At 37.7% G+C, this 12,709-nt stretch overlaps 1 protein-coding gene across 2 annotated transcripts in view; it reads left to right on the top strand.

Moving 5' to 3' along the window:
• The window catches only part of Ndc1 (NDC1 transmembrane nucleoporin), a 54,375-nt gene extending 51,669 nt beyond the window's left edge, over positions 1-2,706 (top strand). For both annotated transcript variants that reach the window (XM_047554940.1, XM_047554946.1), the window contains exon 18: positions 427-2,706. In XM_047554940.1, the coding sequence (XP_047410896.1) occupies positions 427-490 (64 nt within the window). In that variant the 3' untranslated portion in view covers positions 491-2,706. The remainder of the gene's footprint in view (positions 1-426) is intronic.
• The last annotated feature ends 10,003 nt before the right edge of the window (positions 2,707-12,709 follow it).

Below are 12,709 nucleotides of genomic sequence, written 5' to 3' on the forward strand. Positions count from 1 at the left end.
TTGTGTTTTAACCAAACATTTTAGTTTAAAGGATTTCATATTAAAGGCAATTCAAATACTCTACAACTCAAAGATAATGTTGGAATCTGGTTTAAATAAAATAATAAAATCCAGAAAATCTACTGCAAGGCCTGGAACTCTGCACAGCAGGTTCCACAGCAGAGCAGGTTCAAATCGATGCCTTCACTTGTCAGTTTTGATTTGTTTTGGTCTCTTAGAAGGTAGAAGCATACCATTACTGAACACAAACCCTCCTCTTCATTAGATTAAAAAAGGTTTCCATCCAACTTTTTCAGAAGTACTAAATAAGTGAAGATTTCTATTCATTTTTAATTGTTTTGAAAAATATTGACTCTGTGCTCTGTGGTTCACTTAATATGCTTAATGTAAAATAAAGCTTATGCTTTGAATTTATGTTTCATTTAGTGCTGTGCAAGCATCTGCAGAACATCAGAAAAGACTTCAACAGTTCTTGGAGTTCAAAGAATAGTTAAGTAATATAAACTGTGTTCATTACACTGCTGATACAACTACAGATGGGACAGTAAATGTTCAGCATTCTTGGATCAGAAGAAAATGGACTAATTAGATGCTTCCTTTGTCGTGGTGGTTGCTTTGAAAACTATACTTTAATGGGAGAAATCATGGAAAGAAATTCTCAACAGAAAACTGAAAACTGCCTCTTCTGTACCGATTGCTTTTTGTGTGTGTGGTATAATAAAATCTTTATTCGATTTTATAGGAGCATTGATGGCAGTAGAAATGTCTCTAGCTCATATTACTTAATAATAATAACTCAAAAATTTCTTAGAATTTACTTTTGAAAAGAGTGGAGCCAGTTCAGAAATTAAAATAGGTTGACTTGATAGTCTTCCTCATCATTCTAGGAGTCTAGCTCTCTATAAACTCAAAATACAGGAACTTTTTAGTATAGTTTCTGTTTACTGAAGGATAAAAATGGTAACAGTGGAGAAAAGTTCACAGAAAAAATATTGTCTAATGGACATATTTTGTTAATCTGTTAGGTTGTGTTTTTGTTCCAGGGACAAATTAAATTTGCATGATTGTCCAAAAAAAGTCTCAATTTACAGATGCTAACTCTATAAAGGAATGTGGAAAAATTCGGTTCTTAAGTTACAAGATTAAACATTCTCATTTGGATTTTGAAAAACAATTGACCAACATGTATGAATTTATTTTGTATCATGCTAGTAAACAATAAGTATATGAGTTTTTTTCCCCAACTAGTTTTGCTTTCTTTTTCTGGAACAGAACATTAAATGATTGCAGAGTTTTTTAAGTGAGAGAAAAGGTTTTGCAAGAAAAACCAGAAAGCTTTCCCTTTTCCCCCCACCATTCATCTTCATTAGATCAAATTATTTTGTAAAGCTTGTCTGGCTTCACGAAGGGAGTGGCTTCTGCTGTGTTAACTGGCTAATTAAAATAATAGGAAAATCTTTAAAGTGAGAAACAACTTAGTCATCAAATAGCAAGTGAAACCAAAATGAGAGCGGGGTTACTGTGCTTGGGAATATGTAGTATGTCCAAATGTGAGTGAGGTAATTTTATAATTTATTAGATCAACTTCTTTGGAGATGAAAGATTGAAAGCCCTGGTGGTTCATTGGACTAGCTTTGGACTAAAATGCTCCTTTGTAATTTTTTTTCTATTATCTTTTCCCCTCTAATTTTCCCCCAATTTTTTCCTTTAAAGTCAGCACAGGATTGTATATGAATCTTTAATGTGGTGTATATATGTCTACCATTTGTCTGCTTCAATGATGTATTATACCTTTACAATATGACTATTTTAGCTCCAGGCCCTGTGGCCCCCTTCAACAAACACATGCCAAATTGTAAATGAATCCTGCTGGCCTCCAAAGTGTCTTTATGGGACAGTTCCCCAATTGTCAAGTGTTTGGGTGTAGACTATTGTCATTTTTTTGTTTTTGTTTTTTCTTTTCTCTCTTTGTGTCTGAGGTTGATTGACCTCTTTTTTTTGAATGTGAAAGTTAAATTTCAAATGTGGTAGTTTCTTATACATGATCAGAAAATTGTGGCTAGAAATTGTTGTGTTCCATGTGTCAAAGCCATAAGCTCTTTTTATATTCCCTGATTGCCCCCTGACTGAAGCATTTTGGGAGACAAGACCTCTTCTACTTCCATTAAAGAATTGTAGAGCTGGGCGCCATGGTGCCCGCCTTAGTCCCAACTACTCTGGAGGTTGAGGAAGGAGGAATACAAGTTTGAGGTCAGTCTGGACAACTTAGCCAAACGCTGTTTCAAAAATTAGAAAATTTGAAAAGGCTGGGTGTGTGGCTCGGTAGTAAAGAACTTTTCCAGTATGCGTAGGGCCCTGAGTTCCATCCCTAGTACCAGGGGGCGTTAGGGGGCAGCCTTTCTCTGGCTGTTAGTACAAAACACAGTTGTATCAGCTCATGTCTTGACCCTCATGGAAGGTGTAAAGCCACAAAACTTCTTTCCCAGAGAACTGAGAAACTGTCCTAGAATAACCTTATACAGTTGAGTGGACATGGATAAGCAATGAATTTGTTACTTTGCTGCATTTTTTTCTTAGTAATTGTTTTGCATGTCTTCCTACAAATATTTATGATGATCTGTTTATATCATTTTGTATATCACTGATTTTGAATTGGATAGAAAAATAAATTGACAATTTTTTAAAATGGGACTATTAATCGAAATGTTTGTCTACAAGGTCAGTTATTTAATTTCATGTGTGTGTGTGTATTTCCTTAACCAGAGTTATTGCTTATAAAACCTGAAAAGATTTGACTTCTTGAGTAATCTGTTTTTGCTCTTAATCAGACTAATACTGTGGGTGATAGTGTTTAGTGATAGCTCTTAGGAGCCTAAATTCTAACAGTCTCTCCTTATTGTCTTGGCTCTTTCTTTCAAAACTAAACAAAGGGTGCAGGTGCTGAAAGCCATCTCTTAACAGAGGTTTCTATTCTTGCCAAAATTGTGTTTCTAAAGGGATCGTATTCCCCCAGTCTTAACAGTTGTGCCTGTCAACCTTACTTAAATTAGTCTGAACTTCACCTCTGGGTAGTTGAGGTACTAAGACTCTCAACTTCCTCTCATGCTTTCCCAATCCATAGTTATCTTTCTTTAAAACCAGATAGCTTAAATTCTCAGTTAACAATTCAACTATTCTTAGCACTTTTTTTTTTTTTTTTTTTTTTGTGGTATTGGGGATTGAACCCAGGGCCTTGTGCAAGGCAAGCACTCTATCAACTGAGCTATATCCCCAACCCTTAGCACGGTTTTTAAATAAGCAAATTCTATATTGCTTTGAGGAACAAGAAACAGGGTATGATGAACACATACTCCCATAGTTCTCAGTCAGACTCCTAAGCAGCCTTGGCAGTTGCCGTAGTAATATGCAAACTGATGTGAACTTAGATAATCAAGAACATTTACTGACTGTGTGTTGTGGCACACCTGTTAGAAATGAACTATCTTTAGGAATTTGTAATCTTAAGTCGTGGGATTTGGAAATTGGTGATACAAGTTTCTGTGACTCAGAATCACATGGATTGCTTAGTAGATATGTAACGTCTGGGCTGGTTCCCAAGTGATATAGTTTTTTTTTTTTTAAATAACTTAATTTTTTTATTCATTTATTTTATTTAATGTGGTGCTGAAGGATCGAACCCGGTGCCTCACATGCGAGGCAAGGGCTCTACCACTGAGCCACAAACCCCCAGGTGATATAGTTTTTGACAAAGTCTAAGCAGTTGTCTGAAAATTACACTGAGAAAGGCTTATTCTAGATTAGAGGTCTTCAAATTTCAGCATGCATCAGAATTAAGAATTACTGATTAAGTCGGGTGGGACCTAGGAATTTGCATTTGCATTTCTAAGTGTCCAGGTGGTGCTAGTACTGCTAGTTAGGAAACTGCACTTGGAGAACCTCTGCGGTAGTGGATCTCTCATGTGGTGTTCTCTCAGATGAGTGAAGCGTAAAAACTCTTGCTGTAAAGTGGAGTTCTTCCATCTGGTTTATTACCCTGAAGGTAATGTGAATATGCAGGCGCTCATATATTTACTTTGAAATTACAGTAGGTGACGTGACGTAAAAATTGCTCTTTCCACACCGTTGGGTACTGGTGCTTGTTCCCTTTACCTGAGTTTCTGTCATTTTGACCAATTTCCCATTCTTTAGAATGAACTTAGCCTTCCTACATACTCCCAGGTAGATTTCAATGTTTTTTCAATGCTTGGACATTCCTTTTTTTTTTTTTTGCCTTATCACATTGAATTAAGCTGGTTACAAATCTGCTTCCCCTTGTACACTAGGAGCTCCATTCCTTCTATGATTTAACAAATCACTATCTTTAGCAAAACTGAATCTGCATGATTCTGAATTGTTTTATGGCAAGATTAGTGACAAAAAAAACCTGACCTGAACTGATGTGAGACCATTTTATAGACTCAATTTATTTCACATAGTGTAACTGTTCTTCCATTTCATTGTAAAGTGATTAGGAGGTGCTGTTCTAGATCCCATGGGGAGTGTCATGTATATGCAGGATTATTACCTTCCCAAAATCTGAAAGTCTTTATTCTGGAACATCTGACTTGGAATTTTAATATAAGGAATTATAGGACCTGTTTTAATAAAATGCTGCTTATTTCTTCCGTTTCCTCATTTATCATTCTTTCATTGCCTACTGCATGCCAGGCCCTGTAATAGGCACTGATGGTGTACTTACAGACCTTGCCCTCAAAGAGTTCATCTTATGTGGAAGAAGTAATGGAGGGCTTGCAAACAGTGCTTTTTCTACTTATTTACAAAATTGATATGTCTTACTTTTGACTGAACATCTATTCTGCTTGTGACCTGTTCTCAGCAACAACTGTTGACTGTATTTGTACCCTAACTCCAAGCTGTCATGGATTTTTTCATCTTTAAACATAGCATGTCCTTAGGTGTCCTGGTGCTAACCCACTTTGTCTTCTGCCTTATTTTGCAGAGCTGTATGACTGCACCTTGCCCTCTAGTGCTCATGTTCTGTACACATATATCTTACCACTATTGGGTATGCCTTGCAAGTGATTCTGGGGATAAAGTAGTTCTAGAAATCCTATGGAATATCATTGGCAGAGAAGCATTGGAGGATGACTTCTTTTTTTTGGAGGATGACTTCTTAATCAGTTTTACCTTGGTAGTCTTTTGAAGCTATATTGACTCTTTTTTTTTTTTTTTTGCAGTGCTGGGGATTGAACCCAGGGCCTTGTGCTTGCATGGCAAGCACTCTACCAAGTGAGCTATATCCCCAGCCTGCTATATTGACTCTTGATTGGTTTATTTTATCTCTCAATCCATTAGTAATACCCTCTGTTAGTCCATTAGTTATACCTTTAAACTCTAAATCCATTAGTGGTAGTCCACTAGTTCCTTCTTATCATGACTCTTAGTTGTAGTAACAGTCTTTACCTGAAATTAGCTTCACCATAGAAAGGAAAGTTGGTCCTAAGAGTACAGAGAAGTCTTGGTAAGTCTAAGTATAGATCTGCTTCTAGACCCTACAGAGAATCTGAAAAATTCTCGGGATCTCAGTGATTCTCTGCCCCTTTGTGCATCAGTGCTTTATTCTTCCTGCCAGTTGGGTTTCTACCACTTCCTCCAGCTCCTGAGTTTACATGTAGTAGAGACTGACCAGCTGTTTCTAAATGCCAATCATATTCCTGCTGGGAAGAAATTAGCCCAAATGGATCAGTTTTCCAAGGGAAATGGGATAGAGGGACATGGTCTTGCAGTGCCAGTGTGGCTTCTGAGAGCCTGCCTTTGAAGATGAGAATGGACATGGAGGTAGGGGTGGCTCCTGGAATCTCCTGGGATAGAGGATAAAATTTAGAGTTCAGGACCTGCAAAGAGGAGTCAGTAAATCCCCTGGCTCTGGGTTGAGATCTCAGAGTGCTGTACCCTAGGAGAAAGTATGATGAGAGTCTCAAATTGTAATTGAGTTTCAGTCCTTATTAAATTGGATTGAGATGATCTCTGTTAGTATCACCAGGTCCTAGTAGAAGCTATCATAAATCCTCGGGGAGAAAACACCCTAAACCTCAATTATTTCCACAAATTAAGTTTTCAGATACATGGCCCACAAAAATGACCAAGCATAGGAAAAGATAACATAAGCGAAAACCAACAAAAGTAACAAATAGACTCATGGTAGCGCTAGATATTGTCATTATCAGACATATTAAAATAATTATGATTATTGTGTTCAGTGAGATTAAAACATGAAATTCTAATTCATTAGAGAACTGGAAACTATATATATATGTATATAGTATATTGTATATATATATATTTAATATACATATTTATATATTTATAAAAACCATAAAATTTGAAAAAGCCACAAATTCTAGAACAGAAAAATGCCCTGAAAGGAATCTACTAACCTAGAATTCCATATTTAGTATTAATCTTCAAAAATGATTGTGGTAGGCTGAGGTTGTGACTCAGTGGCAGAGTGCTTGCCTGGCATGTGTGAGGCACTGGGTTCAATTCTCAGCACCACATATAAATAAATAAAGGTCCATGAACAGCTAAAAAAAAAAAAGGGGGGGGGAACAAAGACATTCTCAGACAAACAAAAGCTGAGAGATTTTTGTCAACAGGTCATACTAAAGGGAATTTAATTTGTAGAGCAGAGTTTTTTTGTTTTTGTTTTGGTCAAAGAAGCAGAAAGAACTTAAGGACAAGAGAAAAGGCAAATATGAATATTGGTCTTACAGGTTTTTGTTTTGTTTTGTTGACCAGGGATTGAACTCAAAGGATCCCCAACCCTTTTTATTTTTTATTTTGAGGCAGACTCTCACTAAGTTGCTTAGGGCCCCACTAAGTTATTAAGGCTGGCTTTGAACTTGTGAGCCTCATGCCTCAGCCTACTCAATCACTGGGTAGGGTTTTAAATATATAGGGTTAGAGCACACAGCACAATGGCAGAGAAATTGAAATACTTGGGTGTTAAAGTGTTCTAAGGTCTTTATGTTGGAAGAATAAAAATGCCAGTAGTAGGCTTTTATGTATTAATTTAAGGATAACTACTAAAGGAATAGTAGAAGTTTCAAGCTAAGACAGGGAAAGAAGTGAAAAAAGCAAAAAAAAAATCTAAAAACAAGGCAAAAAAAATAGAAAACAGGGCCAGTAGAATACACAGGGTAAAACATAAATTTAACCCAAAATATGTCAATAATTACATTAAGTATAACAGACTAAATGTTCTAACCAAAAAAGCAAAGATCATTAAACTGAACTTAAAAATTCAACTGTTTACTGATAAGAGACACATCTAAAACATAAGGATATAGTGAAAATAAAGATAGAATAAACATGCAAACATCTATAAAACTAATATAGTTGTATTTTGACAAAGTATGCTTAAAAAGCCTTATAGGAGATAAAAAAAAAATAATAAGATGTTCAATTCATAAGAAAGATACTGGACTGGGGAGATAGTTCAGTTGGTAGAGTGCTTGCCTTGCAAGCACAAGGCCCTGGGTTAGATCCCCAGCACTGCAAAAAAAAAAAAAAAAAAAAAAAAGAAAGAAAGATACTGTTCTAAATATTAATGCACCTGATACCCATTCCTCAAAGTACAAAAACAGTACGGGTAAAAGATGAAAAAGCACTTCCAAAAAGGAGTTTATTCACATTGCCTGTAAGATGAGGTGGGTATTCAGCAATGTTAGTTATTAGGGAAATAAAAAATTTAAATATAGTGAGATACAATTACATAACTATCAGATGGGCCAAAAAGATTGATAATGTGTTAAAGTGTGGAAAAACTAAAATATGATTGCCAAAAGGAGTAAAAAATTGACAATATCTGCTAAAGCTAAGCATGTACCTACCCTAGGACCTATCCGTTGCAGTAATTGGTATATGCCCAAGAGAAATGAGAGAATATAATCTCCAGAAGTCACGTTTACAAGGATGCTTATGGCAGAATTTTTCACAATAACCCTAAATTGGATACAAATAAAGTGTCTATCAACAGTAGAATGGGTAAATAAATTATAATTTTGCAATGTAATGTGACATAGAAATAAAAAGAATAACTATTTAACAACATGAAGGAATCTCATAGACATAATATTAAACAAAAGAAATCAGACACAAATATGTACCTTGATTTTATTTTATCCATTTCAAGAACAGGTTAAAGTTAATAAAAAAAGCGATACTGCAGAAGAAGGAAGCAATATTGTCTTTGAATGAATAAAACTGGTGCTAAAAGTGTCTCTATCTTGACTTGATAATTATGTGGGTGTGTACATACAAAACTTCATTGAACTGTGTATGTGAGTTTCGTGTACTTTCATATATGTTATGCCTTAGCAAAAAATACACAGAAACTTCTTGGACCACAAGGAGAAATGGACAAATCCACAATTAACAAGGTATTTTACACACCTCTCTCAGTTACTGATAGAAGATGATTTTAGAAATCATTAAGGATACAGAATACTTGAAGGGCATAAACTTGATCTAATGTATACATAGGGCACACCGCACCTGCCCACTGAAGAACATGCATTATTTTCAAGCTTATGTTGAGTGTTTACACATCTGGCCATATGTTGGTCCATAAAGCAAGTCTCAACAAATTTCAAAGGATGAAAGTATGTTTGTCTATAAGGCATTTAAGGTGGAGATAAATTTCAGATAATTAAAGCATTCTGTATGTTTTGAAATTAAGAAATACATTTTAAAATCATTCCAGGTCAAAGAAGAAGCCATAGACAGATATCAGAAAAATATTTTTCAATGAGTGGTAATAAGTACATATTGAAACTTGTGAAATATAGCTATGGCCATACTTAGAGGGGGATTTATACCTTTAAATAAGTACTCAGAAAAGAAGAAAGGCTGGATGTGAGTGAGCTAAGTGCCACCTCAAAAAGCTGGAAATTAGGTTTATTCCCTTCAGTCTTCGCCATGTCTTTTCAGCACCCATGCTGTCATGTGTGACAATGACCAATGTCCTATCCTTTCCAGTGGTCTGAGTTCCTTGGGTTCAGAGATCATGTTTTATTCTTGATGTCCCTAGTGCTACTAAAGTACCTGATATTTGTCCAAACTGAACTGAACTCATCATCACCATCTCAGTTGTTACTAACTTGGGGTTTCAGCCTCATGTTTACAAAAACTGGGCAGGTGACGAGATGACCAGCTGACCTGGTAGGGGATGCAGCAAAGTGGGGAGCAGATGCCCCATCTGAATGGATGCTCTAATTGATGGTTGCTATGGGAGACCCTGTGTGTCTAGCTCTCCCCATTTGTTCATAAGGCAGAAATTTGGATTTTTAATATGAAATCTCCATTTTAAAGTGTTGTCAACTAATTAATTTTTTAAAATACAGCAAGTGCCAAACCAAACTACGCAGCCCTATGACTGCCATTCCTGTTTCATTCCACGCCTTAGCAGGTGGGAATGGGCGTCATATCCCGCCATCCCAGGCAACAGACTTCAGCAGCCTCTTCCATCCAGTGTGTTTCTGTCTGAAGAGAAGGGTCCTCCTGATGCTTCCTAATTGGATTGCTGGGTCATTTCTGTAAGAAGTTTGTAGGGTTTTCAAAGCTGCCTTTGGAGTTGGTTGTTCACCGCAGCTGAATCAGACATGTGCTCCCAGAGGTTTTCTCCCCCTCCTTTTGTTGTAACGTTCTTAATGATGCATTTTGACTTTTTCACTCTGTTTTCTACACATTTGTCACCACTTCTGCTTTTGGATTTTCATGCTGGAAAATCTGAAGCTTACATGGAAGATTGATTTTTAATGCCCCCCTTGCGTTGTTTTTCTGTTATAACATTTGCATGCAATTATGAGTTTTTAAAAATAGGAGACCACGGAGTTTGAAAAAAAGAAACTTCTGGGCGGATGAGCAAATGGAAAGGCCGGCCTTTAATTTTGTTAACATCCCAATTACATCGTGGTAACCCTTGTGACGATTTCTGTCCCTTGTAAAGCAACACCTGGTTTTAGTTCCAGGGATAGGGACCAAGCCTGACTCACTCAGACCTTGTTCTGTTGTGGGAGTTGATTGGAAGGCTCGAGTTTTCCACTGGCCAGCAGAGGTCACTATTTCAAAGTTGTTAGAGGAAAAATTGTCTACAGTCCACACTACTGTTTGTGGGAGGTTTTATTTCACAGTACTGATGGGAGATTTTTAATTCATACTTTTTCATATTTTCCAAGTGTTGTACAAAAATGAATCATTTGCATAAATTATGTTAAAAAGTAGGCTTCTGTCGATAGTTGCTCATGGAGTAACTAGCTCTCATATATTGAGCATCTGCTAAGTGCTGGACCCCATGCACCACACTGTGCTCATATTGTCTTTAATAAAGAGGAATCTAAGGGGAAGAGAAGTGAAATGATTTGCCTAAGGACACAGTTAATCAAAATGGATTCATAGGCTGGGAGATGTTATTAAAATCAAGCTCTTAAGTGTTTTGGGAGTATATTTTTATACCAAAGAAGGACTATTAGCAATGTAAAGCAACAATCACCAAAGATATATGAGAGAACTGTGTATTCTTAAAGCCAAACCTTAAAAATAGCTTGATGTTTTTTCCCTTACAAAACTTGTCTGCTATCTGTCTGGAAAAGCTGGACTTGGCTTCTTTGGGCTTTTTGGAAGTGTGGGGCTCTGTCAGGCTCTGCTCCTTCTTCATAGGAAGGTCTCCCTAGTACTGATGTTTGGTCAGAGGCCTGAAGGAGGTCAGGGAGGTAATACACTGTCTCCAAAAATGTTGCCCTTAAGACTTACATAGTAAATACATTTTACTAGAAGATTTATTATTTCAGTTTTCAAGACCAACTAAAAATTTCCTAACTTTGAAAAGGAATAGAAAAGATAGCTCTGTTTTAGTGGGCTTTTATTTATTCATGTTTTAGGATTTATCACTGGGCTTTCCCACAAAGCGGGAGACATCTGAGAGGACAGCTGTGTGCCTTACTGGGTAATGAGTGGTCAGTTTGACCCTCCTCACTGAGAGCAGGAAGATAAGACTTTGCATTTTGGGGCGATATAAAAAAGCATTTGATTCCAGAGTCTCACAAATGGGCCTGGTGAACTGCTGCTGCCAGTTTCTTATTTCTAAATTTTTAGTGTTTTGTGGTTGCTATTAGTCACCATAATTATGATTCGAATAAAAAACCGTATTGTCTTTTAGATTTTCTTAGTTAACTAATAAGACAAAACTAGCTTATTTTTATTGTCAGTAAATATTTAGCAAGTTTTCACAGGAATAGCAAGTAGCTACAGTAGCAGTACTGCCCCTGGAGCAAATGGCTTTATAAACAATACACTTGTACCTGGATTTTAATCAGAGGCAGTGTGAAAAGCTTAAGGGACACGGGCTTAGCATTCATTTGCTCATTCATCTGATCCATACACATGCATTGAGCGTCTACTACATGCTTGGCACTGTTCTGGGCGCAGGGAGCACAACAGGAACAAGAACAAGTTTCTCCTAGTGGGTGGTAAATATAACAAAGGCGGTGGTGAGTGCTCCAAAGAACCAGTGGAGAGCAGAGTGGGGTTTTGTTTTAGACAGCATGATCAGGGAACGTATCCCTGACAACAGGATGTGGTCAGAGGCCTGCAGGAGGTGAGGGAGAGAACCTCGGGATACCTGGGGGGAGAGTTCCCAAAGCAGAAGGGCCCCAAGGCAGGACCGTGCCTGATTAGTTCAAGGGACACCAATGAGGGCAAGGGCAATGCGCTCAGTGGGTGAGGGGAGTAGTGAGGTCAGGTGCCTGAGGGTGAGGGGGTTGGACCAGACCTCATCAGGCCATTAGCTCTGAGAAGGACTTTGCTCTCACTAAATCAGGAGCAGCCACTGAGTCCTGAGCAAAGGAGTCACATGGGCTGACTTGTGTTTTAAAAAGTTAAGTCTGGCTCTTGTGTGGAAAGTAGACTGGGAGAGTATCAGGCAAGAATGAAGGCTGGGAGACTCCTTTGGAGGCCATTGCTATAAACCAGCAGAGGAGGATGGTAGCTGGGATCAGAGCCAAGGCCGTGAAAAGGCAAGGAGCTGACAGGTTCGGTCTATTGAAAGAAGATTTAACAAGAATCACTGGTGGGCTAGTTTGGGGTGTGAAAGAAATAGAATCATTAGTACTGACTTCAAGGTTTTTGACCTGATCAGCTGTTAGAATGGAACTGTCACTTGCCAAGATGGAGGAGGGGGTTTATGGGGCGAGGGTGGGGGGCCCAAATGGATGAGTTAAATTTGGCTGCATATAACTGAAAATTAAAAGAAAAAAATATAGATCAAGTAGCAGCAATTTTATTTTATTTTTTCCTCATGTAGAAGATCCAGAAATAGACTGTCCAATACTGCTATGTTGACTCCCTGAGCTTACCAGGGATTCAGGCTCCATTCTAGATAATCAAAAGAAAAAAGGAAAGGAGAATGGGGTACCTCTCCCTTTCTGAAGTTCCACACACCTGCGCTTACATCTCATTGGCTAAAGTGTCATCACATGGCCACATCTGGTCACAGGGGAGTCTGGGAAATGCCTTTTAGGGATTGTGTGTAACCCCTTAATAAAGCTGTTTTTTCTGTTCCTGGAGGAAAAGGAGAGAATGAATGTCCAGGTGGGCTGCTAGCAGTCTCTTTCCTTGAGTTCAGGTTTGGAAGAAATGAGTTCTAGTCTTA

Source organism: Sciurus carolinensis, chromosome 1, assembly GCF_902686445.1.
Source record: "Sciurus carolinensis chromosome 1, mSciCar1.2, whole genome shotgun sequence".
NCBI classification, from domain to species: domain Eukaryota; kingdom Metazoa; phylum Chordata; class Mammalia; order Rodentia; family Sciuridae; genus Sciurus; species Sciurus carolinensis.